Source organism: Planococcus citri, chromosome 3 (genome assembly GCF_950023065.1).
Source record: "Planococcus citri chromosome 3, ihPlaCitr1.1, whole genome shotgun sequence".
Taxonomy (NCBI): Eukaryota; Metazoa; Arthropoda; class Insecta; order Hemiptera; family Pseudococcidae; genus Planococcus; species Planococcus citri.
This window is the reverse complement of record NC_088679.1, coordinates 49,962,761-49,989,084: the sequence shown is the minus strand read 5'-3', so window position 1 is coordinate 49,989,084 and position 26,324 is coordinate 49,962,761. Positions and strand designations below refer to the sequence as shown.

The window sequence follows — 26,324 nt, the reverse complement described above, 5'->3', positions numbered from 1 at the left end:
ATAGATCTGAAAGCCAACGAGGGGTACTGAACTACAACCTCTATATCCGATTAACAAATATCCTTCAAAGTGCCCTAGTTACTGAACTATAAACTTGCATGCAAGAGGTCCAGGGTACCAGTCTGAGCGTCGCCACCGACAGCATCCTGTGTAGTAGTTTTCAATTGACTAGCTCGGCGAAACTATATATTTTTGGACTTTTTTCCCCAAATAGGAGAAAAAAGAAAGAGAAGCTCCTGCGAGAAGAGTGATATCGTGTTGCGAGTATTTTCATTTTCCGCTCACACTCTCGCGAGCTATAGCTAGCGTATCCCTTCGGCCTTCGCGTTCTCCCGGCGCCGGAAAAATTCAAATTTTCAATTACACCAGCGGCGCGTAATTTGCGACTATTGCTTTACCCAAAAAATCGGAAATAAAATATCGAAATATTTCGGAAGTTGTAAATTTTTCGCAGATACGAAAATTATTTTCTATATTTAATGCGAGTATATAATATGTAGATGTGTATATTTTGGATGAAAACACGCGCAGAATAAAGCTAGCTTTGCCGTGTATATAACTGAAACTAATGACAGCGCGGACATTTCAGCGGAGGGGAACGTGAAATCTGTACCGAAAACGGAGTTCGTTTCACCCCGATTTCGAAGTAGGGGTTGTTTAAAATAGTCACCCTCTTGATAACAAACCACTGTCGAACGTATTATCAGCGTTGTTAGTTTCTTATTGTTCATTTCGGTTCGAGCGGTCGTCATGATATGCATCGCTTGCGTCCAGCGGCACACACGAAACATGTCAGGTAAATACAAATTTCATATTACGTGGCATTTACGATATTTAATTGTTAAATTTACTCGAATTTTTCTTTCATTTTCGTTTAATCGACCGACGTTAATTTCGTTTCACGCGAAACCTGCGGCTTTTCTAAATGCCTGCCTACCTTTTTCTTTTTTTCCTTTTTCTCTCTTTTTTTTTTTGCCTAATCAATAACGTGTGAAGATGTGGAAGTATTTTTTTTTTTCATGAAATATCTTACACGAATTATTGTCAGCTGTTTTTCAACTCGGTGACTCAAAAATGTAACATTTATCTCGCTGAATTTGAGTAAATTTTGACAAAACTCCTTTTTGAATTGCTCTTTTCATCGAACCGGGCCATATCGATAGTGTTAACGTAAGTATTGTTTACAATACGAATACCTATACCTAACGTAAAGCGTAACATTTTCGATATTTTATCATCAAAACGAATCACATTTTTTTTTTTTGTACAATTCCTAACCCTTCATGTAAACATTAATCGAATTACATGCCTAGCTTTTCTCATTCACGTGTGATACGAATGAAATATTTCATGATTTCGCCAAATATTTTCAAATTGACTTATGATTCGTTGCAAATTAGACAAAAAAATGATGATAAAATTGATATTTTTTTTGAGTAATCGAGTGCGATTTACGAAATTACGATAAGATTATCGAATAGGTGCAGTAAAAGACATTTCTTGAGCTAAATGACATACTCATGAGAAAAGGTAAATAAACTTACAGCGTAGGTATTTTGGATATTTCCAATCGATAACATTCGAGTACTGTGGTAAAGTTACTTATCAGATATCACACATAAATGAGAATTATTTCAACACCTGCGTATTATTTTCGAAAACTTATAAATGTGCGTGAAATTATTGGCTTTCCTATGCAATTTGATGTAGATATTTCTTGAAATCTAATGATGAAAATTTGTGTTTTACTTCTTCGTGGTCTCGTGAGCATTGTGAACCGATGTTGAAAAGTACTTGCCTATTTCTCCTAGGAATGTAATTTAGGTCCCTTCTCCGATCAATAATACCGATATTTTTCTATGTTAGTGGTAGTAAAATGTTGTTAACACGTGTAAACGTAAGTAATGATAATTTTCATGTTTCGTGATGAAATTTAAGAAGACCTACTCGCACGTAGAATATTTTTTCAAATTTGTTCCAATGTTCGGAGGTTTTGAAAGTGATGCAGATTTTAAAATATTATATTGTTTGTAGGTATAATAGAAGTGTTTTTAGATCTGCTGTACTTATACATACATTCCAGCTATAGGTACTTCAATGTTGATAAGTTCATGACAGACAAGAGGTCTAGGAACCTATTAGATTCTAGTATAGGCAGATGTGTAATTATCAAATTTCCAGTTTTATTTTCTGTCCTAAATCGGTGTAAAATAGTTTATAAATTATGAGCGCAAACGATGAAGAACTCACATTTTTATAGTTCAATTTTTTAAAATCCAAGACGAAAATCCTTCATTAATCCTAATAAATTCCCTTAATAATTTCCATCAATCTTACCTACCATGAGAAATATTCAATTTGATGTACAGAATTATGATAAAGACATGAAAGGGATAAAAAATCAGTACTTATGGTGGGCGATGATTCCGTCTGAAATTGCACTCATCGGTCTTTCTTTCAGTCAAAAAAAGAATAATAATGGTACAACGATGCAGAATTAAAAGAAGGCATTCTTAATGTAATAAACTAATGGAAAATTAATTCGCTATGAGTTGGATAAAAAAGGGTGAAAAAAATGATATCTTATTTCGGCATTTGCAGCTAAACCGTAAACGATTAGAGAAATGAATAATGTTAACGAAATTAAGATGAAAAATTAATCGATTCAAGTTTAATACCTAATTAACAAGCACTTGAACTTTGAAAGTACCTATATTTCTCCGGAATCGATATTTTGAGAAATATTAACGAAAATTAAATTATTCATAAATTTGGTACCTAACAAATGCGCGAAAACTTGATTGAAAAATACCCCAATATAGGTACCTACCTACATAAATATAGTCAAGTTCAAAGTACCTACTTATTGTTCAAAAGAAATGTTCGTTCGGAGAAAAACATTTGATTAAAATAAGATTCACTTTAGAATGTTAATCATGGAAAATTTTCCAAACAATTCGTTTGAATTTTCTGCAAAAATATACCAGTGTTGCCGGTAACGAAGTGAAAAACTGGAAAACTTGGCGAGCATGCGTGGTATTGTTTTTATGAATGAAAATCTACTAAGTAAAGCCCACCGTGCAATTAAGATATTATATTTACTCGTATTCGTGTTATTCAAATTTTTAATTTGAATTCCTATGCTTTTCGTAATAAAAAAATAATACTTTACTTCGGCATCTCAATTAAAAACTTTACGACTTTTGGTTGGTTTTTTCACGACTTCACGACTTAAATTTCATTACTAATAGTCTGACTTTTTAATTGTATAATAAATTAGGTACCTATCAAAAAAATGGCTGGGTATCTGGTAAAGATTTTTCAGCCGTAATTTAAGAATGAAAGTTTGGACTAGAGTCGGCTTCTCGTGCCTAATTTTTCTTTTTATTTTGTATTCTTTCTGGGCAAACGTATAGTAGGTAATTAGGTAAAGTGAAAAGTTTGCCAAATTAAAAAAAAAAATTGAATTTAAATATTTTCCAACAAAATTTTACTTGACTTTTATACAAACAATGATGTAGGTACTAAGTATGTTTTAAAATCGTCTCAGGAAAAGTTGAGTTGTTTTCGGAATAGAAATAAATATTTTTGTCAAATTTTTGATAGGTACATTATTTCACCATAGAATCAAAATTTTGAAAATCTAAGAATCAATATCTAATTTTCAAACTGGATTCTTACAAGTTTTCAATTTTTGGTAATTATATGATTAGTAGACCTTCATATTTCAATTAAAATTTCAATTTTTACAAATCAGCACAGAACGTTACACATTTTAGGTAATTACCTGCTTATATGTACAAACTACTTAGTACTTACCTACATAGATAATTTTTTAAACTTTCAGAAAAATCGCCCATCCCATCAATTTGAAAAATATTTAAAAATGAAATACAATTTTTTCTACCTGAAAATCTATTTTACAAATTTTGAACGGGCAAATAATCATTCTATCATTCATAAAAACAGGTCTGGAGTGAACGTCATTCTACCTCTTACTCCTGAATAAAAATGGACTTTCAAAAAATGTACCCCATGTAAATGAAATTTTTTATGATTTTAGTAAGGGAGCAGGCACCTGTATGTAAGCTTCACATCTATGCATCTGAAGATGTTTGTCAACATTCAGATGTAGGAAAGTGGTCATCTCAAACTTTTCATTTCTTGAATTCTTCAGAAAAATGGACACTCGTATAGCAAATCTTCTTTTCCGCGATACAACCTTTAAAAGTCAAGTAACGGCTTGGAATGGTGATAGAAATTTTCCTTCTGCATTTTGTTGTCATTTTTTGCAATGAAAACGTGTTTTTAAAAAGTCACAAACATTCCAAAGGCAGCTTTTCTTATAGTTCGATAATTTTTCTCTCCAAATTAGCACCTTTGTAAGAAATTGATAAACTGTTCAAAATTGGGCAATGTAAAAAGAAGTTTATTTGAGATTTTTAATTTTAATTATCATTTTATCAAAACATTAAAACAAGAAGAAGAACGTAGCAAAAAAAATTAACAACGACGTAATAGGAAAAGAAAAGCTGATGCGAATGGTTTTCAGAGTTATTGAAAATCCAAAAAAGTTTTCTAAATATACCTAAGGTGAGGCCGGAAATGGTAAAATTTGGAAAAACTTCTTTTGAACATTTTCAAAATTCACCTTTATCCTCGTGCTACGAGTTTCTCGATGCAGATTGGCCGTAAAGGAAATTCAAATTCATACAAACACTTACAATTTTAGAAATAAAGTTTGCTAACTTCTCTTGCACCTAAATCCACCTTTGTAACTTAAATGTATAGGTACCTATTATTAATTAAAATTTGCTATTTAAAAATAATTTTTTTTTTGTTAACGATTTGCACTTGAAATTTCCTTGAATTGCAAACGAAATTATAATTCCAACAGCTGCTCCACCTTTCCCCCTGAGTACCTCATTCTACAAAAAAAGTAACAAAAACTGCAAAAAATCCCCCTTCCCTCCATAAAAAACTAATTTCAAACAAAAAGGTACCTATTACATACGTATAAATTCGAACCTGTCGATTTGGAAAATAATCAACTTTATTAAAAAGTTATTCGTTCCAAAACAATCGAATTTTTTCTACACTTCACAATTATTCACATAATGAAAGTTCATTTAGCCAAAGTAGGTAACAAAAAATATATATAGGTAGGTATGTAGAAGTACTGTATCGAAACTTACACCTACGCGAAGACTTACTGCAAAGAAATAAATAATTGATTTTGAAACATCTTACTAAGGCAGTGCAAAAGATACACACACGTGGAATTTGCTTCAGGCAAAGTGAATAGATGAGCAACCACGTGATAGAAAATGACACGCGCAAATCACGTTCCTACTTCTCCGTTGTGCGCTCATTTTCAACCCGAAAACATGCGAACGTCGTACATATTACTAGGTAAACTCACAGTAGGTAATGTGAAATTTACAAAATCGCACGAATAAAAGAGACTTTTGGGTACGTTACCTTAATAAGGGGTTAAATAAAACATCGATAATTTATTCCACCTATTAACCGCATTTAAAAAGGATTTAGAAAAATTTTTGAGTTTTGAATAAGTATAACAATTCATATAGAAGTAGGTATCCCTTGGCTAGTAGCTCGTGAAATTGTTGAAGGCAGAAGGCGGTAACCCTAAGAGCATTGTTTTTATACATAATTCTTTAGGTGAATAGGCATCGTCGTTATGACAACGATTTCATTGCAAAGGCTTCCCAGCGCGTGTAATATTATACCTTCGCAACTTTTTAAATGTTTACGTAATGTAACGCGCTTGCATTTTTTGAATATTAATTACAAATGAAATAAAAAAATGAGTTGGTTTGTATTTTTTGATCTGTATCGTAAGTTTGAGAAATTCTCAGATGGGCTTATTCTATATTTTCGACAGTGTCATATTTTTTGATGTAGGTAGGAGCAATTTTCAGTCAAGTCAAAGGTATAGCAATAGCTATAATTCAAGTAAAAAATAAAATACCAATCCACGAAATCGATATCGATTACCAAAAATTAAAGTTGATTCGTCATTTTTGAAAATCACCAAATACATAAGTAGGCATGCGTAATTAATTAATTATTAGGTACCTAATCAAAATGTCATCATTAGCAGTGGCGACGCCAGACAATTTGAACAGGTGTGCCAATTTTCAAAATTATAAAACCAAGTTGTGAACCCCCCCCTCCGCCTTCCAAAATTCTCATTCTGACCCAACAATGTTTTAAAAATTGAAGTAAGAAAAATGATGCTGATGCATCAAGAAATGAACTTAAAATTATTCAAAAATTACTTTTGGTTTAACAAACATTAGTTTTTATGGTAAAGAATTTTATAAATAATTTGTAAAAGTCAAGTAAAAGTACCTTTTTTTCTTTTTGGAAAATGAACAGGTGTGCCTGTGCACACTGGGCACACAGGCTGGCGTCGCCAGTGATCATTAGGTAGGTGTAGGTACCTATAATTCCAACTTCAGTAGTGTTTTTCCACCAGCCTCACAGAATTATAAGTGCGTGTTGAATGATAATCAGCACTTTGAAAATTTCGCATTTCTAAATCTTAGAAAATCTATTTATATTGACAGTATTGACACCTTTTTAAATTTTAGCCATGGGAAATTTTATAAAAATAACAACTGTGTGTATCATATCAAGCATATACTTACAGCATAAATACTGAGAATAATAGCTGGATTGACTTTATTTTTCGTAGTACCCCATTAGAATAGGTCACTTTACTTTCGCAGATCAAATCAAAAAGCACATTACTTAGATTCAATGCAGTAGGTTCTTACTTACTTTGCTCATTTCAATTGTGCATAGGCAGGTACGACTGGGTACGTGTCTAAAAACAGGAGGTGGCAGGAAATGGTATCTGAGAAATTTCGTTCTCGGTCTAAAAAAATTCGACGATGAGGTTCGGTCATTTAGAAATAGGTACAGATAAAAGCAACAGGTATTTGTCGAGTGTCCCGTTAAATGTGACGGAAAAAAGGTGTTGATTTTTATCAATCAAATATGTAGGTATATAGGTGCCTATTTATTTCAATAAGAAAATGAATGAATGAGTGAAATGAAAAAACCCTTCTTATTTCACCTTGAGCCTAATTTTCTCCTATTGCTTCGGGTCATCGGTTCTTTGAATTGAATAAAATTAAACTTCTGAAATAAACAATGAATATAAGTAAATTATGGAACTTTGTAACTTCTTTCAGTCAGATTCCAAAAACAAAATGAGCCAATAAAAGGTTGTTCTTTTCATCTTTATTTTTCCCGAATCATACATAGGTACCTATGATCCTAGATTCGTGAAAAAATTTTTTGGGATTGTATTTGACAAGAATTTTATACCTACCCCTACATGCTGCACTTAATCCTTGCAGGTAATTTTTCTTCTAAAAAAAGTAGTAATCTATACTTAGTTATTGTGAATTATTTTTTTAAACCTTTTGTGAACTAAAATTTTTACTTTTTTTGGAAGTTTCTTTTTTGGTTTACATAGTCGTGAAGTTCTCAAAACCTGTTTGAGCCTTTAAGTTTAAATGTTTCTTACACCTTCACCTTGAAAAAATGTAAATTTTCTTTGCTATACCTACAGATTTAATAAACTTACCCATTAAGCAACATTTGCACTAGTTTTGAAGAAAAATATTGAAAGAATTATGTATGAGTAAGAGGAAGCAGGAGATACATATTGCTGGTTGACATTTTCAAAAAGCTGAAACCTCTCAAAATTGCAGGAGAAATATAAATTGTGTCGAACCGGCAGAAACCGATCGCGTTTATAGGTGTTGAAATTCATTGAGACATGCGTATTTTAGAGCAGTTTTTTTAATAGGAAACTAAAATTTCTAAACTGTAATTTGTAAGCTGCTGAGTGGTGTTAGCAACCACTTATATAATCGTCTAAGGATTTTAACAAAAGGGTGCAAAATTGATTACATTTATTACTTATTTAATAAAGTAACATTCTGTGGAAATTTGTAATAATTTCTAAAAAAAATTTGGAGGCTCCGAAACTAAGTTAAATCTGCTCAAAACTGTTTCCAATTGCTGGAGATGGGGGGGGGGGGGGGAAGGAAGAGGTCAACTTTTTTAGCTCAATTGTTTGGGTACATTGTGATGTTTTGATGTTTTTACCCTTTATGGCCAAAATTTGATCTTTTTTTTTTTTTTTAATTTAACAAATTTGAAAAATTAAACTGTATAGGGCGTAAAATTATTTTGGGCTTGTAAGGTATTTTTGTACGTTTTTTCTGGGTGTTCAGCCAGCTTCAAGATAAATATTCGTCACAAAACTCTAGAACTGGGAATTTGTCTTATCGAATTCTTTAGAATAACCAGCAAAATTTTCTTCAGATGAAATTGCAATTTTTTCAATTTTTTGTTATTTGGATGTTGCCACCGTTTTTTTTTTTTTTTTTTTTTACAATTCTGTTTTATGTTAGATCTTTGATTATCCTAGGCCCAAATTTTTCAAATTTCTCACTCCAGTTTGGATTCTGATAGGTGATTTTAATCTAGGTATACGTTCTAGTGTTGTGGGTACCCGTTCGAAAATAGTTTCATGTTATGCATTCTCGACAATTTGAGGTTTTTCTACAAAATCAGTTTTCCTTAGAAATTTTTCTAGCATTTTTTTTTTTTTTTAATACTTTCAATTATAACAGTCGATTTTTTGAACCAACACTATGGTATTAGCATCTTACAAGGAAATAAAACGAAACAAAATTGTAGGGGTGAAACTTTTCTATCTGTGAGAACAATTTAAAGTTTTTTCTGAAAAACTATAGTCTTTCAAAATAAGTTTAAATAGGTATCTCGAAAAAGAAACTTCATCAAACAAGTAGTTGAACTCCACTGATACGAAATTTCATGGCCTGATTTTGTTCTTATTCATTGTTTGTCTGAAAAGTATCCTTTTATTTGAACGATTACAAAAGAAAGACTCATTTTTTCTAAAAATGATCTGAAAAGCCATACTATTAAAATTTTTGAACTACGCAAAAATTAGTGATTGCATACTAGAATCAGGTTCCAAAGGATTGGAATCAAATCGAGGAGTCATTGCAGGTAAAACATTTTGGATGAATTTCAAATTCACTTGAATATTCTCGAGGGAAAAAACCACAAAAACAGGTTTTTGACGATCGTCTTCACAGATTCCAAAAATGTAGCACGATACTCCAACGAGAACCAAAGATACCTAGATGACAACAGCACAACCATCGGGACGAAATAGGTACCTACCTACCCAGTACAAGAAGCATCTGAATGAATATCTCCGCAAAAGAAACTGTACCCATTCCTTATTCGTGGAAATATTTCTCGACAAAATATCGAACCACAAAAAAAAAAGAGCTAAAAACCATTTCCGTAGATATATGTATGTACTTCCTTCAAACGATACAACTCAAGTCATAAAAATTTATACAATCTCGCAACCGTGAAAAATATTTGCGAGAGAGAGATTCACATTGTCATCATTTGAGGTCTGTACTCAAAATAATAAATTAAATGAAAGATATTATCATAAATCAGATAGGGAAAAGCAATTCACTATTTCAGAGGGTCTCGTATTGATTCGTTTAAGAGAGATCGTACTCGTATTTAAGGGATGTGGGGTTACTTGTAGAGAAGCAAGACCAATCAAAGTTATGACTTGTGAGAACCCACTTATAATTATATCTATTTGCACTGCATTGTAGGTCACAAATTCACTATGCACTTAATATCGTACAGTGCACGTTACTTGATACAGACATAACTTTACATGATGAAGTTTTCGCATTTCAACTCATTCCGTTGATATGATTATTATTTTTATAAGAGACGCGAAATGAAATGTTTAAAGTTTCTATAAAATATAACGCTAAAAGTTTGATTACAATTAATTTCAAAAGAACGAGTTATTTTACATTTAGAACATTCGATTATATCTTTTACACAATCATGGCCTATGTAATTTTTCGAGAGATTCGCAGTAAGTAATTCAAATTCGTTTACATGTATGAGTTTACAAAGAGGGGGATGCAACGAAAAACGATGATTCATTTTATTCTCCTCCGTAACATTTCATCACATATATCCTACCCCTCATTTCAGCATCTTTTAACATTATGTCACATGGTATTAACTTTCCAATTCATTTGATTGCAAAAGTAAAATGACTTATAAGAGACAAAATCAAAAACCAACTTTTTAATGTTACAATTGCAAGTTTTAAAAGTCAGAATAAAATGTGCATTATTCTATAAGAGGATAAAATAATTTAAAATCATATCTACTGACCTTCACTAAAAAAAAATAAAAAAAAGTAAAAAATAGGTATAGGTAAAATCCGAGTTTTTATCAATTTTTATGATCTTAATAAACCTTTTATTTCGAGCTGAAGCTAACAATTACATTTTATTTACTAATTTCATCTGATACGGTCGATAAAATAAGGAAAATAATCGTAGGAGATATAGCCTAATTCGGTAATTAATCATTCAACTTTCCTCGATAAAGAATACAAATGTAGCCTAATTTACGTCGACGAATGATCTGATTAGTAGGTACCTATTTAATTCAATCCGAAATACTTATTCGAACACCAACAACATCGTTATATTTAAGCACCAACAAAACTTTTAAAAGTTGAATTGAGGCGAAAGACAATCTCTATTGGAAGAAAAAGAACAAGTCTCTGATAACAGTTGTGATTTCTATTCTATTACTTGGTCATCACAAGAACAACATTAAGTTTACCTTTTCCTTCGGCGGCGGGGATAAAAAGTACACATAAAGTTGGCAAACATTGCACATAAACAACATCGTATACAATAGTAATAATGATATTGTAAAAAAAAAAAAGAGGCAATCATTTTTCCCGTCATTGAGTAGTGTTCAACGCACATTCAGAACAGTTTTTCATTATTGATTTACTTTTCAGTTCTCTCCGCCTTTGTAAAAGTGCATAACAACTCTTATTACCGTCGCAAATAAATCAAGCCAAAGTTATTCGGTTACTATATAGGTTGCAAAATCGCACAAACTGTTTCTACAATATCTCGTATTATCCAATCTGATTGTAAAATCGAGAGGGTAGTCTGGCGCCAACACCAAATTCCAAATAAAAAATAAAAAAAAAGTTACAACTTAAGCGCATTATAAAAGCTCGCCTCAGATAAGGAAATATTATTATTTCTAGTGTTGTCGACTACTGGCGCCATTTTCGCAGCTTCTCAAAAACTTTCACGTCGTTTTGGAGCCGCGTATCTCCCCTTCGCAGTTCTTTGACTTCACCATTAAACCCAAAAATTTCGTGAAATACGCTTCTATACAGATGGCGCCCTTTTTAACTGTATCCAGACGCCATCGTAAATACGGAAATAAAACCACATTTCGCGGCGGACACAAAAAAATGCTTCAATTTTTCGGACTTTTTTTCTACTTTTTGCCAAACAAAAGGGTGTGTTTATTTACTTAATCATCTTGATTATAATATTGTTTTAAATAATATTAATAATTCGTCGCGGCTTTGAAAATTTTCTCAGTTAGATTTAAAACTCGTATATCTTCGTGAAATTCACCCCTCTCGTGTTTTTGAACAAAAAAATGAGGAAATTTTTGCTCTTATAGATACGTTACCAATGTTGATTTTTCGTATAGGTTATTTTTATTTTATTTTATTCCCTCTCTCTTTCTCTATCTCTCTCTCTCTCTTCTTTTTTTTTTTTTTTTTTTTACAATAGGTAACACCAACAGTTTAATATGTTTGAAACAAGATTAAAATTTAAATAAAAAAAAGGCACGTACAGCCTTACCTATTTCTATATCTTGCGTGAGTCGTAATCTGGCAAAGAGTAAAAGAAAAAACAGCTGCTTTCCAAAATAGAAGTACAATTAAATAGCACCTTTTTTACATGCTTTCTCTCCCTAGGTATATCTTTTTTTGAATGGAATGATTGGTTCAAGAGTTCTTAACGAATTAACGATACCTATTACCTATCTATAGGAAGTCCTCAGACCAATACCAGAGGAATGGAATATTGGCTAAATAAAACCACCTACGTAGTACCTACCTACCTACCTACCATGTTTGATTTCATTAATCAGCTTTCTCCTTACTTCACAAAACCCCTACTTCGAAGCAAAAAGATTCATTACTGATTTTACCAAAAGAAAAATGTGATCGAATAAATCTACTTTAAAATTATTTTCAAAAAATTTCTCCTTTTGCCCGTCGAACCTTCAGTCAACCATATTTTCCACTACATATCATTGCCATCCACGCGATTTAAAAGCTTCTTTCAAAAATACGAGTAAGTAATTCGATCATGCAACGTGAAAAAACTTGAATTTTAGAAGAGCAATTTCATAGTATCTTAACGAATGACGGTACTACCAAGCTACGTGTAACCTACCTATACAGAGCGCACTCATTTATTATAGGTCTCGCGTTTTTGGTCGGTATCGACACATTCCAGTGGGTGAATGCTACCGCATCACTTGAACCGAAGTTTTCGGCTTTGAAACGCTGTGAAGTATCGAGTACCTACCTACCTACCAAATGTTAGAAGCTTGTAAGGTAACTGCTACATATTGAATAGGTCAGCAATACACCAGAGAAAACAGGCGTAATATTCATCATTTGCGGTACAGATTATCTCGACTCGTGCTTCGAGCTATACTACTATGAACAGAATATGTTTTTCCTGGCTTTCAACGCAATATTTTCCAGTGTTTTTAAGAAAAAATGTTGCAAATCAGGATAAAAATAAATTTTAAAACAGAGACTCTTGAGAGTGGCTCTATACGAAAAAAAAAAAAAATGCAGGACAATTTCATATTGAGAGGTTTTTTTTTCGTGCGGTTTTATTTTTTAAACATCAAAAAACACAATAGGCTAATAATACATATTGAATAATCGATAGGTAGGTATACACGTAACAGCAGCAAGTACTTACATCGCAATACATAATAAAAAAAATGTATTACTATGAAAATGATTTACATGTTATACATTTCAGATGGTTACGATTTGAATATTAAATACCACGTTATTTTGATTCATTATAACGTAGTAGTACATTCCGGTAACTTTAATTTGAGATCGGCGAGAAATGAGAATACATATTTCATCAATTCACAGTGACCTTCCTTGCTCACATTTTGTACATATTCGGCAAGCACCAGAATTCAGAGCACAGTAGTTAAAATAAGGTTAAAATATAAGGTGGTCGCTCTCAAAGTTGCAGCTGCCCAGTGAGTAGTAATTTTTAAAATTCAACACAATTTTTTGAAAAATTGGACTCTCAAAAATATTATTTTCCTTACTGATACATAAAATGAGCTTCGAAACATGATTGTATGTACCTAGTTGAAATATGACCGGAAACAATATTTTCTCAGGCAAAACTAATGATTTAATTTTTTTCGTAATTTATGCAATTTTTTGACAGTTTTATTGACATTTTTGGATATTTTAGCAAATTTGAACCTCTGCAGAACCCTCAATGTATTTTGATTGGGCAGTTGAATTTTTTTATGGACTAGGTACCTACTCTTTTGGCCCCAAAATTCATCAATAAAAAATTTGAACAAAACTGATGAGGTCCTGGCAAGTAGATTCTGAAAGTGATTAAAAATTTTAAAAATAGGACATTTTTTCTAGTCCATCGAAAAACTAGAGATTATTTCTGCTTGAACGAATCGAGGCTCAACAATAAACTTAAAGATTCTACTGAAGAGTGGCCAATTGTGCAAGTTCGTTCGGAACCGCGCATTTTTCAATTTTGGAAATTAGGTAACAGAATACGCGACCTTTACCAAAATCTTTGAAAAATAAAAACCTTATTCGGGATGAAAGGTGTCACATAATTTTTTAGAAAGGGAAATGAAATACTGGAAACTTATTCACTTCGATTACTTAATTCAACACTTTGGACGGAAAACCCTCAAATTTGATGACAAACTGTAAAAAGATCACAACAAAATATTCGACAAAATGTGATGTTCGTAGACGTAGGTACGTAAATAACGCTTCGAAAATCCTCAATACGACGAAATGCGTATTCGAAATAATACTTCGTTACATTAGAAATCCTCAAATGAGTCTACCTTGCTTTAAAATATGCGTCAACTTGACGGAACTTTCCTCCGCAAGAACGATATTCCGAAGTAAATTTAATTAAAAGTCGTATAAGTTTATCGTACGATTTCAATACCGATACCGGTGCGAACAATAATTGTGAAGCAAACATACTTAAATTAAATAAATTTAATTATTTTTCATCAATGGTTCTCGTACTCCACGTATCGGAATAGACAATTAGGGCAACAGGTAGTATAGCAGAGATCGCTGAACAATCGTTTCACAAGTTCGCTGGTGCTGACTAAATGCAAGCTTTCTAATTCGCGTACAACCGTGTTCACCTCTTTTTCAAAGGTACTTCGATTGATGAAATAATGGCCGCAAGAAAATACGACAAATTTATTCGATATAGGTTGTTCGTGTAGTTCCTAAAAACAAAATTGAAAAACAAATGTATACAGTACCGTTACCAAATAAAACCTATCTTTAGACGAAGAGATTATCAAAGGAGAAACTTTGAAAATAACTTTTAATTTATTAATGAACCCTTTTTTGTTCTCTGTTTAGGAAGAAGATGGGACACGCGATGATATATTCTCTAGCCACTATTAGATATGTTTGATATTCTTTGGTTGTTGTCTAATAAATCAACCAAGAATCAAACATATTCTCATAGCGGCAGATGATTAAAATGTAGAGGAATTCGAAGATACGAGAACGAGTTGTCAATAAAATACAAAAATACGCGGTCCGTAAGCAGAATTGGACTATAGATAATTTTTAAAAATAAATACTTGTATAATTACAGCACTAGATAAACCTTGTATAATTACAGCACTAGATAAACCATAGGTAAATTTATAAGTTAAAAAAAATGTCAAAAGTATATATTTTTTTTCTTCTTAATCATTGTAGCTTACCGATATCTGCATAATATTTGTAATTCAAAATCAAAATATAAATGTTGCTATTTACGTGAAAGTTATTCATCTTTTAGTCAAAGAAAAACATGTTGGAGTCAAAAAATTTTCCAAACATTTAAATAATTTTTTTCGTTTAATTAAACCGAACAAAGATAAATGCAAAACGATTCGGCATAGAGAGAAAATATTTTCAATCTTATGCATATTTTCACACACGAGCGGATACGAAATAAACTATTGAATAACATATTCCTCACGAACAGAGTATAAAGTTTTTTCCGCTGTGAACATTTTCAAAGGTAATTCTAACGGGGAAAAAAATGTAGACCCCTTTTAATCTTTTAAAATGAAACATTCGTATTGAAAATCTTTTTTGAATGAATACGATAAATGCATTTGTTTTACATCGCATATAAATCGAAGCAGGAAGAAGTGCACCTATAGAACAACAATGTTAACGAAAAAAAAATGTGAAGAAAGACATCATTTTAAGTTCGTAGATTAACCTTTAAATAGGAGACGAAGCATCGAAAAAATTCACCACTCGACGAAAGCTCGTGCTGATCTCGATGCGTTATATGAGCATTTACAAAGTTGGTATTTCAGCAAAAATTTACATAATCTGGGCGAATCTACATTTTACACAAGGTTTTTCTGGGGCGTTGATGGGCACCATTATAATTTATTGAAGAAATATGCCAACATCGTAAATAACAGAATGACACTGAATAGCGTGCAAAGCGAAGAGAAAATTCAGATTAGTAAAATTTTTCAGCGATGCTGTTGTCTGTAAATTAGCATACAGAATTTCTTATACTTGTTTTTAATATAGATCGATTACTTCGATACCGGTTTAAGAGATTTATAAAAAAAAATATTTTTATATTTTCTATAGATTGAAAGACGGGAAAAAAAGATGTTTATCTATTGATGTATCATTAATCCCGTAAAGAGAGAAGGATAGGATTCACGTGCAGCTAACAAAAGGCGAGCGTGAAAAAACTTCAATAATCAAAAAATTTATCGGTCTAGAGTACCAATATTTAGTATGTACTTACGTTGTAAGTTATGTGAACAAATTTCTTCCTAGACGACTGATTTCTTGATAAAGCCGAAAATACAGCAGAAAGAACCTCATCGGCGTTTCTGTTGTCAGATTTCAATACGCTAGGCGCAAACACAACTTCGTGTAATAAGCGAATAAATTCATCGTATTCGGAATTGGCTGCGAAAATTCAAAAATTATAAAAATAGCCGAGTAATTTATTTTGCTCAATTGTGATCTTGAAAACTTACTTTTTACTGACATGGAGTCGATGATAACGTGACAAAGTTTTAAAGTAAACTGGACCGATAGATTTTGAAGGATTTCTGTAGAACTGAGTTTGTACTTGGGGTCATCCGGTTCCAAATGAGCGTCAGACTTATACTGATATAAATTCTGATAACACGCTTTACAATCGGTATTATTCATAAATGGATATTTTGTTTTACTGGAAAATGGATATTTTTTTGTTTGTAAATACGTGGAAATATATCGCTTTCTTTCCTTTTTCAATGTATTTTCAATTTGACTAGAATTTTTCAGATCTTGATCGTTGAAGTGTGTTAAAGATCTGTAATGATCACTAGAAAAAAAATATAGAGATTGATGGAAATTCGCTAATGCATCTTTCACGATAAAAATATAATATGAAATTACCAAAATAGAAACACAGCTAAAGGATACGAAACTTGGTCCCAATTCGCAGAAAAGAAACATTCCAAGGGTTGAAGCGGTAATTCCCAAGCTATCCATACTGATACACTCTGAAAAATTGGTTATAATGTAAATTGTATCAGTTACTACGGAAGCCCAATATTTCTTCAAAAATTCCAATTTGTTAACTGAATGCTCTTACTTTGCGTAAAAATGGTCCTATTTTATCCGGAGTAAATTTGAGAATCATTTTGTAGAAATTTTCAAACATATATACAGCCTCCATAACAACATCTTCCATAAATTCAAATATCACTCCCTTTTTCCCACAATTGGCATCATCTTCGATATTCTCTTTGGTTTTTAAGATATTTTTCGGAATTATTCTGTTTTTCGATTGCCCGTCGTAACTATTTTTGAATGAGCTAAAAATATAATTCTCTTGCACGTACAGAAGTAAAGATTTTAGGCCGAAAAAGAAAGCGTCATAAAACTGGTAATTTAAGCAGCACATCTTCGATACAGCTTGGTAATTATTATTTTCCGCGCACTGAAACATTAATTTTTCAAATACTCGGGGTTAAATTTAGCACATTCAAATAAAAACATTTGGATTCATGTACTCGTACAATTGCACAAAATACTTACAGTATTCAACAGAAACTCTACATTATAAAATCTATGGAAAACTTCCAAATAATAGTGTAAAATTTGATCCCTCGAAGTTTTTAATTCGGAAAACAGCGTTTTTGTATCAATTATAGGAAAATTTGACTGGCTAACTCCAGGTAATTCTAAATCACATTCCACCTATGAAAAAATTCAAATCCATGAGTAAAAAAAGATCAGAAACTCCATAATATAAAAAGAAACGCGTTGACGTACCTGCGAAGATGGGCTTTCATTTTCTTCATTATTGAACATCAGTTGTACTTTGGGGAAATTTTGTATTTCCATAGGCTTTTCGATAATATTTATGCCTCCATGTGACAACTTAATCATTCTTTTAGCATATTTGTTCACGATAAACTTTCCATTTAGGTATCTTTTAATACTGATATCCTCTTGGGGTAATGTTCCCAACTGAAATTTGTAATAAATGAAGTTATTGAATATTTCTGCAAACAAGATTAATGTAAAAAAAAAAATTAAAAAAAAAAACTCACTTGACCACAGCAATTATTGCCCCATCCAAAAAGACGACTTTCCATTTCCATTGCCAAAGTATAATCTTTGCCACAGGTGATTCGCCAGGTTGGCCTACTCAATAAATCCAGCTGTTGTTTACTAGCAGGTAGTAATTTAATTGAAAAAATATTGACGGAAGTGGGTGAAGTGATTTCATTTTGACGTTTGCAGTTGCCCAGTTGTCCATCCATATTGCGCCCCCAAGTATAGATTTGATTATTGGTTGTTAATAGAGCCGAATGAAAAAGTCCACAAGAAACCTGAGCAGTTTGAACATGAGTAACTATGAACCTATCATTTTTTTTTTATTTAAATGAAAAAATTTACCTGTAAAATTTTCTCTTGGACGGGAGTTGTGTCCACCAACGTGGGGCTTAGATGTTTTCCATTATCCACAGGCGTAACTGAATGTTCGAAAGGAGGATTCTATTTAAGGAGAACGGAATGTTTAAATTCGTTTCAAATAGATACATTACTGAAAGATTATTTGTTTATACCTCAATAACTACTACGTTATCTTCATTATTCATCGCTGATTCTAGATTTTCATTTCTTTCTTGAAAATTCTGCATGGAACGAGCTCGTTTATGTGATTGCGCGTGAAGTTTTAGAATTTGAGGACTGCAACCCCACGTGTATAATCTGTTTGTATCCGAGAGAGCAAGCTAAATCAAAAATTTAAAGGTTCATTTTTTCACATCTTTTTATACTCTTTTCAAGTATTGAGGTAGGTAAGTAAGTAGGTACACGTTAAACCTACATTGTGAAAATAATTGGTAGCAATTGAAATGATTTTTTCTTGTATTCCAAAAACTTTAACAGGTGTGGAACTTTTCACTGTGGTACCGATTCCAAGCTGTCCGTAAGTATTGCAACCAAAAGTGAAAACTTTACCGTTTTTCGTTAAAACTATCGAATGAGCTTGGCCTCCACAGGCACTGACAGAAAACTGATGGAAACAAATTCAATTAGAGAAATAAATTGGGAAATATGTACTTGTTTTTTAAAATTAAAACACGACATGCTTACTTTCTTTTTCAGTTTTTCAACTAGTTTTGGGTAAAATTGATCATCGGTGTCGCCATGACCTAATTGACCATAAACACCCCATCCCCAAGTCCACAATCTAAAGAATGAAAATTATTGTTACTTTCTAGGATTAATTGATTTTAAAATTATAAAATATGAAACAAGTACCTTCCAGAAACATCAATAGCTAAGGAGTGATACTGGCCAGCATCCATGAAAACGATCGAATATGATGCTAATGATTCGATTAAACGAGGATAAACAGATTGGCCCACTTGACCGATTCCTAATTGACCATATTTATTAGAACCCCAAGCGTATAAGCCATTATCTGTCAACGCTAGTGTATGATGTTTGCCACAGGAAACGTATTTCACTTGTATTCTGTGATCTTCAAACCATGTGTTCAAAGCAGGAGCGCAATTCTGCGATAAAGTTGCTCCGATACCTATAGTTTGCACAGAAATATTATTCACGTCAATAATCGATATAAACAGCAGAATTAAAACATAGAAGTGTGAAAAATCACCTAAGCAACCATAAGATGCTTGTCCCCAAGTAACCAGAGATCCATTTCTAACCACAGCAGCATGCGCAAATCCAGCACTAAGAGCTGGAGGCGGAGGAAATGTGGCGACTTCGGTCTAGAAATACAAATTCGTGATGAAATAAGCGAAGTATAACCAGCAAATAGAAATTAAATCATTAGTTTCATTTCACCTCAACAGTTGTATTTTTTTGAGGTATAGTGGTATGAAGAACAGTGGAAACGTATTTATTCAAAGCGTAATCGAAATTTTGATATTTATACAAGTGAATATGAAGGAACAAAAAATTTGTCACCCAGTCATACATGTTGGCGTCATTTCCCCATTTGTCATTCTGCAAATTACACGTTGAAAATTGAACAAATTAATTAAATCGTTAACATCAGATGAAAACATAAATTCTGAATGATCGTACCTGAAAATCATATCCTTCCAAGTAATCTTCTTTAGTCATTTTCAACATACGACATATAGCCGGTTTCAATACAGGTTTCGTGGGATCGTAAAAGTCATACAATCTCTGATTTAAAAAAAAAAAAATTTTTAAATTGAAAATAAAAATGTAAAAACATATACTTATTGTTAGATGAGTTACTTTTAAAATATATCCAGGCATTTCATTCAAATGCGATCTTAAAAACTGAATATGAAGATGTAATGTACGTGGATTCAAAACAAACGCGTCTATCAATGATGGTTCGCTAAAAAGTTGCCAGAATCCGTCAAAATCTGAAACACGTAGATATTTCTCATCACTAAGAGACATAAAAATTATAAAATTTTCACACTGATATTTTTACTTACGATGCACGTTTTTAAATTTATCACTTTGATTCTGAACTAACAGATTGGTCAACGCTATGCTTCCGTCGAAGTATAACCCTCTCCATACAGTCAAAAAATGGACAAAAGAACATAATTTATAATTTGCCAAAATGTGAATATTCACTTCTTCGTCGTAGTGATAATTGGTTTTTAAAAAATTCCTGCGAAAAAAACATTTCAAGGGTTGTACGAATGAAATAAGCAATGATTAAATTATAAATCTCGAATGAAAATCGAACTCACATGAATCTTTTATGAAGGGTGCCATTTTGCGAATCTCCGAGATACTGTTCAGCATAACATGTGACCACAAAATTAGACAGATGAATACGTTCAACTAATGGTAAATCCAAGTCAGAAAAGTTTAATAAATTTTCTGTATACGAAAGTAATTCGGTCACATATCCCATGCTGGCCAACTTCAAAGTCATTTTCCCTGAATAACACTACAAAAAAAATCAAAACATGAAAAAACAATCTTTTTTCCTCATGTACCTTATATGTACATAGAGTCATTTTGACAAACCTCAGTTGCAGTAATTAATGCCAAAGCTTCATCGACTTTTTTCTCTTCCAAAAGTCTATCAGTCAAAGGTTCAATAAGTTTTGAGAGTGATAAATTGAAGATCATGGAAAGCTTTCGAACCATACAAACGTCAAATCTGATTGATTCCATAGCCATTTCTACTGGATTATCCCTAAAATTCATCATTCTAACGTAACTTTTCATTCAAAAATGTACCCAATTAAATTCAAACAAACGAACCTTAAACTAATTATGTAAATTCCCTTGTTTGTAACTACTAAACAAGCTTCACTCCATTCATCTTCCAATCGCACTTGCTTAATTCCAGGTCGTGGCTGAGGTAACTCTGCGTTAGAAGAAACGGTGCTAGCGTCTACTTCATTCAGGGATTTTGGAAGTTTCTTTTCCTAAAATTATAAGTAAGTTATTTTATGATATTTTGCGACTATGCTGGACGCTGGTGTAGTCTTGCAAATTAAAAAATTACCATTTTGAATAAATTAATGATTCGTTCTTCTTCTGGGAATAAGAAACTCTGAACAAAGCTCGCAGGGTTATACTCCTGAAACAACGGATAATTTAGTAAACCAATTTCGAAAATTTAGTGCATTTATCTTTCATCTTTTTCTCTTACAATTGGCTCGATTTTTTTAGATTCTGATAAGCGAGTAGAAAATATGAGTATCCTATGTTGAGTTTCCATTATATCAGCAACATAAACGAATGTGTTGGTTAGAAGTAAAGTTGTGACTAGAGGACTTATTTTAAACTTGTGATGTATCAACGTCATAGCGTCTTTGCTTTGAAGGTACAGCTAAAAACACAACACATCATCCGATAAATACAAAAAAGATTTGAATTAATTAATGAAATCAAATCAAAGTTCTACCAATAGCACAGATTCTGGTATAAACAATCCAGTCAAGACTCGTCTATTTTTATATTGCTGAACTGATAAAAATGCTTCACCGTAACAATCACATGACTGTATCTCCGAATGTTCTATGTTTACATTGCCTAAAAAATTTGTATATTATGAAAATGATTCGGAATATCGATTAAAATGTTAATTCTACCAACCGATTCGTGGCCTTTCTATATTTGGTCTACGAGATTCATTGAGTTTCTGTTTCAGCAAAGCAAACGTTTCAACAGACATTTGTTTGAATTCTTGTAATCTTGATTTTTGAGTCAGTGTAGATGTTTTTGTAGTTTTTTCTGGTTTGCTACCACTGAAAGCATTACATATTCATTTTAGTTGCCCAGTTGTGGATAAATCATAATGAATAGTTCGAACTACAAACCTGGGCACATCATTCTCTTCAAACGCTAATAGAACCACAGAATCTCCATTAACTTCTTTTTCCAGGAGTAATTTCCATTGCTGCCTTAAGTCATTAGTGATCTAAGAAATAAAATTTGAATAGTTTAGTTATACGAGTAATAAATCTTTAAAACATCGAACACAAAACCAAAATAGAAAAATTTACCAATAAGTAAGAATAATCGCGAAAAAAGTCGCAACAAATAGATAAAGAAAATATAGGAGATTTAGAAGTTGTGCTTAAAACAGTCATGTAACATGCATGAGTTATGCTGAAAAATACTATCTGCCCATTAGTGCCACCTATGACAGCAATATCTCTGCACACACAAAAAACGGGAGATAACAATGATTAAGAATTGATTAGAACTGTACTAAGTATATGAATCAATTAGTTACTTGTGTCTATAATGAGTAGAATCCCACCATACGATAGCTGTTGGTGTGAAATCAGCTATTGGACATGAAGGATACAAGTGAAATTTCAAACAATTCTGTTGCATAGGTTCTTCGCCAATGACTTTATTTACATTTATTATGTACATACTCCCATCTTGAGCTGAAAAAGTAAAAGTAAATTAATCACGATCGTTCATTATGATGAAGGTGAAGAGAATGTTCATTACTGATGATTAGAAGTTCAGTTTTGTCCTCCGCTACGGTTTCCACCGAAACTGGCTGAAAAGCTATGGCTTGTACTTTTGAACCTGGTTCATTTTTCCAAGGAATCCATCGTATTATAGGATTTTCCTCGTTTGAAGCAGCCTTCCAAAGAATAATGTCACTATTGCTGCTCAACATACAAATAATTTAAGAATATACAAATCCAAAATCGTATTCGACGTTTAAGAAAACATGAATACCTTAACACTAGGGCTACTATTTGAGATTTGAAGTTGAAAGAAAATGCTACTTGTTCGATATCTTCTGCAAATAATGCATTGTGCAGAGAAAAAACTTGGCTATAATCTGATTCTATGACATCCATGATGTTATCTATAAATTGAGAATAATGTAATTTAGATATTTTTTTATAAACTATAACATTAAAATAATTTACACTCCAAAACAAAGATTTACCTTATAAAATGCTACAAAATTGAGATCATCGCTTCGAAATCGAAAATGCACAGCGTGAAAAGTAGTTCTTCATGAAATATCAACGATTAAGGTAAAACGTACTGGTAAGAAAGTTTCAAAAACCCAACAGAAAAAAGCATTTTGAAAACGGAATCACACTTGCAACGGGAAATAAGCTGAAATAAGCGATGCGCAGCTTTGAGCTTTTATTCGACTCGACTCCGCTTCCTCATCGACTGCGCTTCCCCATTTCTGTTGATAAGCGAAATCAATTGATAACAACTCGTTCGCTCATTGGTCAAAATGTTCGCACACAAATGAAAACCAAAACAAACACACCGGACGAAGCTCTTATCAGAATTTTCAAAATTGAAATTGAAAATTTCAGAAGTGAGAAGTTTCATAATGATTTATTTATTTTTTCAACGTTGGATGTGATGTGCTGCATTGCGAAAGTGTATCAAAAATGAATCGGCCTCAGAATAAGGGATTGCTTAACCTTTTGGCTTAATTATGATCAACGTATTCATTTTCCCCGATGATATCAATGGATACGTTTGGGATATTGAAGGTATGTTTCCTCTCTTTTTGCTACTAGTGTGATTGCTGTCCACTCGCTTCCTATAACCACGATATTCATGAAATTCTGTGCTACTTTCTACTATATTTACTTGTTAAATTTTCCAGACTGGCTTAAAATGAGAATAGATCACCGAATTATTGGAAAGTTGGTGGGGAAGTCATCTCAGAAACAAGGAACAGAATCTGGATTACCGGTTCAATTATTTCCCGAAGAAATTAGTTTATTGAAGGAGAAATCATTTGCACGAGTTGTTCATGGCCCATTATCAAGAAATGAATTGGACGAGAAATTTGTTACATGCGACACAGAAGAAAGGAAACTATTTTCGGATAACTTAGTGAGTGATACCAATCGCTAAGTATTATAGTTCATTTTAATTTTACGTTGTTTTTTTTTATCATTATTTTGCATTATTATTGTTTATTTAGAAAAAATTGCACATTGAGAGGAGAAAAAAAGAACTGGAGGAAAAAATTGACTTCATCATTGAAGGTAAAAAACGGAAGAATCCTCTTATGCACGATATGAATAAGGAGAAGATAATTGAGGAAGAGTTGGAAAAAACAAGAGTATTGTGTGAGAAAAATGCCAATTTTATATTGACGGACGGTTTGTATAAATAACTGCAGATAATTGAATTTGTCGATTTATTCGATTAATTCGCATTATATTTTTTTAGAAGACATTTTGATTGATGAATCGAAATTAGTTGATGCACAGTGGACCTACCCTAACTCTAATAAGGAAAAATTACGATACGAAGTTTTCAAAGACCTGTGGGAAAGAAATTTTAGATTGACGTGCGGAGTCAACTTTGGCGGTGATTTTTTATGTTATGAAGGTATTTTTGTTGAAAGCGTATTTAGAGTACCCATTCAATTACTCGTATTTTTAAATGCAATGTTTCATTGTACAGGTGATCCAATTGAATTTCATGCGTCGTACATTGTAGCATGTAGACCCAGTGACTCAAAAATTAGTTGCAAAGAATTAATATCGTATGGACGTGTTGGTAATTCAACTAGAAAAATTGTTGTAATTGCCTCGAAAAATGTTCTTGAGAATGAGAATGAGAATAGTGTGATGTATCAATGTCTCGAATGGATAAGTGATAAAGATAAAGCATTAGAAAAACTGACAAAAAAGTAAAAACGTCTACTGAGTGAGGAATTGAAATGTGCTGAGTAGGCTGATGCAGTGAAAACACTGAAAACTGAAAACCCGTGCAGAGAAAATGACTGTACTTACAATCCTTATGTATGTAGCTGTGTGCATCGTTGGTGCATTTATTGCGAATTTATAACACGAATTTGCAATTCTTTCAAGCATCTCGGTGTTCATCATCGTAATATTTATGTTTTATTTGCTTGGAAGTGTGATAGAAAAATGTGTGGATAATGCAATTTAATTTTGTTATTTGTTACTTTCATTCAATAAATTTACGACTTCGAATTATTCGAAAATGTGTCTCGTAAAACTTTTTTGCTCGTTCGTTTTTCGGATGAATTAATGATGTATGTTAATTTTTACAAAGTACAAGTCGACCAGTTGCGGAGAAATCCGCAACAAATTCTACATAAATGTAGAATAATGAATTTCGTGTCAATCAATAGGGGTGTTCGAGCGCTCTCCAGCAAGTTACAGAAACCTGAAAATTTTTTACAATTTTTTGTAAAATTGCATTACAGCAGTCTATTGTCCATTTTGAGTCTTTCATAAGCGCTCAAAACCCCTAATTTTTTACGTTTTCTGTAAATTTAGCAGCGTTCTGTAGAGCACTCGAACACCCCTGATTATTCTCCATTATTTGTTAGAAGTTAAGTTAATTTCAATAATTTAATTTTTAAAAAATACACTTCAACTTGGCTATATCAATATCATATATGCAGGAGAATAACGGATAAAAAATTTCCAAGTGAAGAACTGCAGAAGTTTTATTTTTTTCACTGAAAATCCATCTATAGCTGGATGCTGGACCCCATAACTTTTTTATTTTTTTATACCATAATAAAGAAATTTTATCTTCTTTCCATTGATACATATAATTTTTTTTAAGATCTGCATCCCTTAACCCGAGCCTAAATGGGCCAATTGTCAATTCTTTCCTGTTGTCCAGTTACAGAGAAGTTGATAGTTTTTTTTTATCGCCATCTTTTCTATGGTTTCAAATGAAAATATCACAGGGTATTTTGAAACAATTGGTATTTTTTTAATCAGCGTTTTCTCTCATGAATTCGTTGGTTTTTTATTTTAAAAATTTTTCTAATCAATTACGTAAATCCTAAATGAAAAAAAAATGCACGAAAAGGACTGTAGGAGTGTAGGCTGAACCAGGGGTGCGAACAAATCAAATCAATTTAATAGAAGTCAGAAGTGTCTCGTTCAACAAAATCTCATCAATATTTTTTATCAATCAGCACAACTCACTCTTGACTCTTCATCTTCAATTTTTCACTCATCTTTTCATGTTTTCAAAAATGAAAATTACAAAAATTTGAAAAATTTGGCTAAAA

The 26,324-nt window shown here is 32.3% G+C and overlaps 2 protein-coding genes and 1 long non-coding RNA gene across 3 annotated transcripts; 2 read left to right on the top strand and 1 right to left on the bottom strand.

Annotated features, from left to right (window-relative positions):
• The first annotated feature begins 269 nt into the window (after window positions 1-269).
• LOC135839232 (uncharacterized) lies at window positions 270-15,060 on the top strand. The gene is made up of 2 exons (XR_010557563.1): window positions 270-796; window positions 14,654-15,060. It is a non-coding gene; the product is annotated as an uncharacterized LOC135839232 (long non-coding RNA).
• On the bottom strand, window positions 12,835-23,451 carry ca (claret). Its single transcript, XM_065355161.1, has 31 exons — window positions 23,229-23,451; window positions 23,012-23,144; window positions 22,775-22,938; window positions 22,548-22,707; window positions 22,315-22,468; window positions 22,129-22,229; window positions 21,905-22,056; window positions 21,714-21,841; window positions 21,459-21,638; window positions 21,312-21,386; window positions 21,065-21,231; window positions 20,825-20,996; window positions 20,542-20,744; window positions 20,278-20,459; window positions 20,069-20,202; window positions 19,889-19,993; window positions 19,646-19,807; window positions 19,455-19,569; window positions 19,094-19,373; window positions 18,926-19,022; window positions 18,657-18,845; window positions 18,394-18,561; window positions 18,224-18,322; window positions 17,875-18,156; window positions 17,594-17,791; window positions 17,357-17,518; window positions 16,911-17,258; window positions 16,712-16,818; window positions 16,306-16,637; window positions 16,068-16,234; window positions 12,835-14,514 (listed from the first exon to the last, which is right to left on the bottom strand). Exons 2-31 carry the CDS (start codon window positions 23,134-23,136, stop codon window positions 14,287-14,289), a joined length of 5,136 nt encoding a protein of 1,711 aa, XP_065211233.1. The 5' UTR covers window positions 23,137-23,144; window positions 23,229-23,451; the 3' UTR covers window positions 12,835-14,286.
• Window positions 23,452-23,562: 111 nt separating this feature from the next.
• Tsen34 (tRNA splicing endonuclease subunit 34) lies at window positions 23,563-25,274 on the top strand. Its single transcript, XM_065355164.1, has 5 exons — window positions 23,563-23,799; window positions 23,916-24,148; window positions 24,240-24,420; window positions 24,491-24,652; window positions 24,728-25,274. The coding sequence occupies exons 1-5, from the start codon at window positions 23,742-23,744 to the stop codon at window positions 24,958-24,960; spliced, it is 867 nt and encodes a 288-aa protein (XP_065211236.1). The 5' UTR covers window positions 23,563-23,741; the 3' UTR covers window positions 24,961-25,274.
• The last annotated feature ends 1,050 nt before the right edge of the window (window positions 25,275-26,324 follow it).

Excerpts from the sequence above, each read along its gene's own strand:
- ca (XM_065355161.1), bottom strand. The coding sequence starts at position 23,136 with ATGGATGTCATAGAATCAGATTATAGCCAAGTTTTTTCTCTGCACAAT. Across the intron at positions 19,570-19,645 it reads AAAAAAATACAACTGTTGAG|ACCGAAGTCGCCACATTTCC; the intron begins GTGAAATGAAAC and ends TTGTATTTCTAG. Across the intron at positions 19,374-19,454 it reads AGCATCTTATGGTTGCTTAG|GTATCGGAGCAACTTTATCG; the intron begins GTGATTTTTCAC and ends TGCAAACTATAG.
- Tsen34 (XM_065355164.1), top strand. The coding sequence starts at position 23,742 with ATGATCAACGTATTCATTTTCCCCGATGATATCAATGGATACGTTTGG. Across the intron at positions 23,800-23,915 it reads ATACGTTTGGGATATTGAAG|ACTGGCTTAAAATGAGAATA; the intron begins GTATGTTTCCTC and ends TAAATTTTCCAG. Across the intron at positions 24,653-24,727 it reads TGATTTTTTATGTTATGAAG|GTGATCCAATTGAATTTCAT; the intron begins GTATTTTTGTTG and ends TTCATTGTACAG.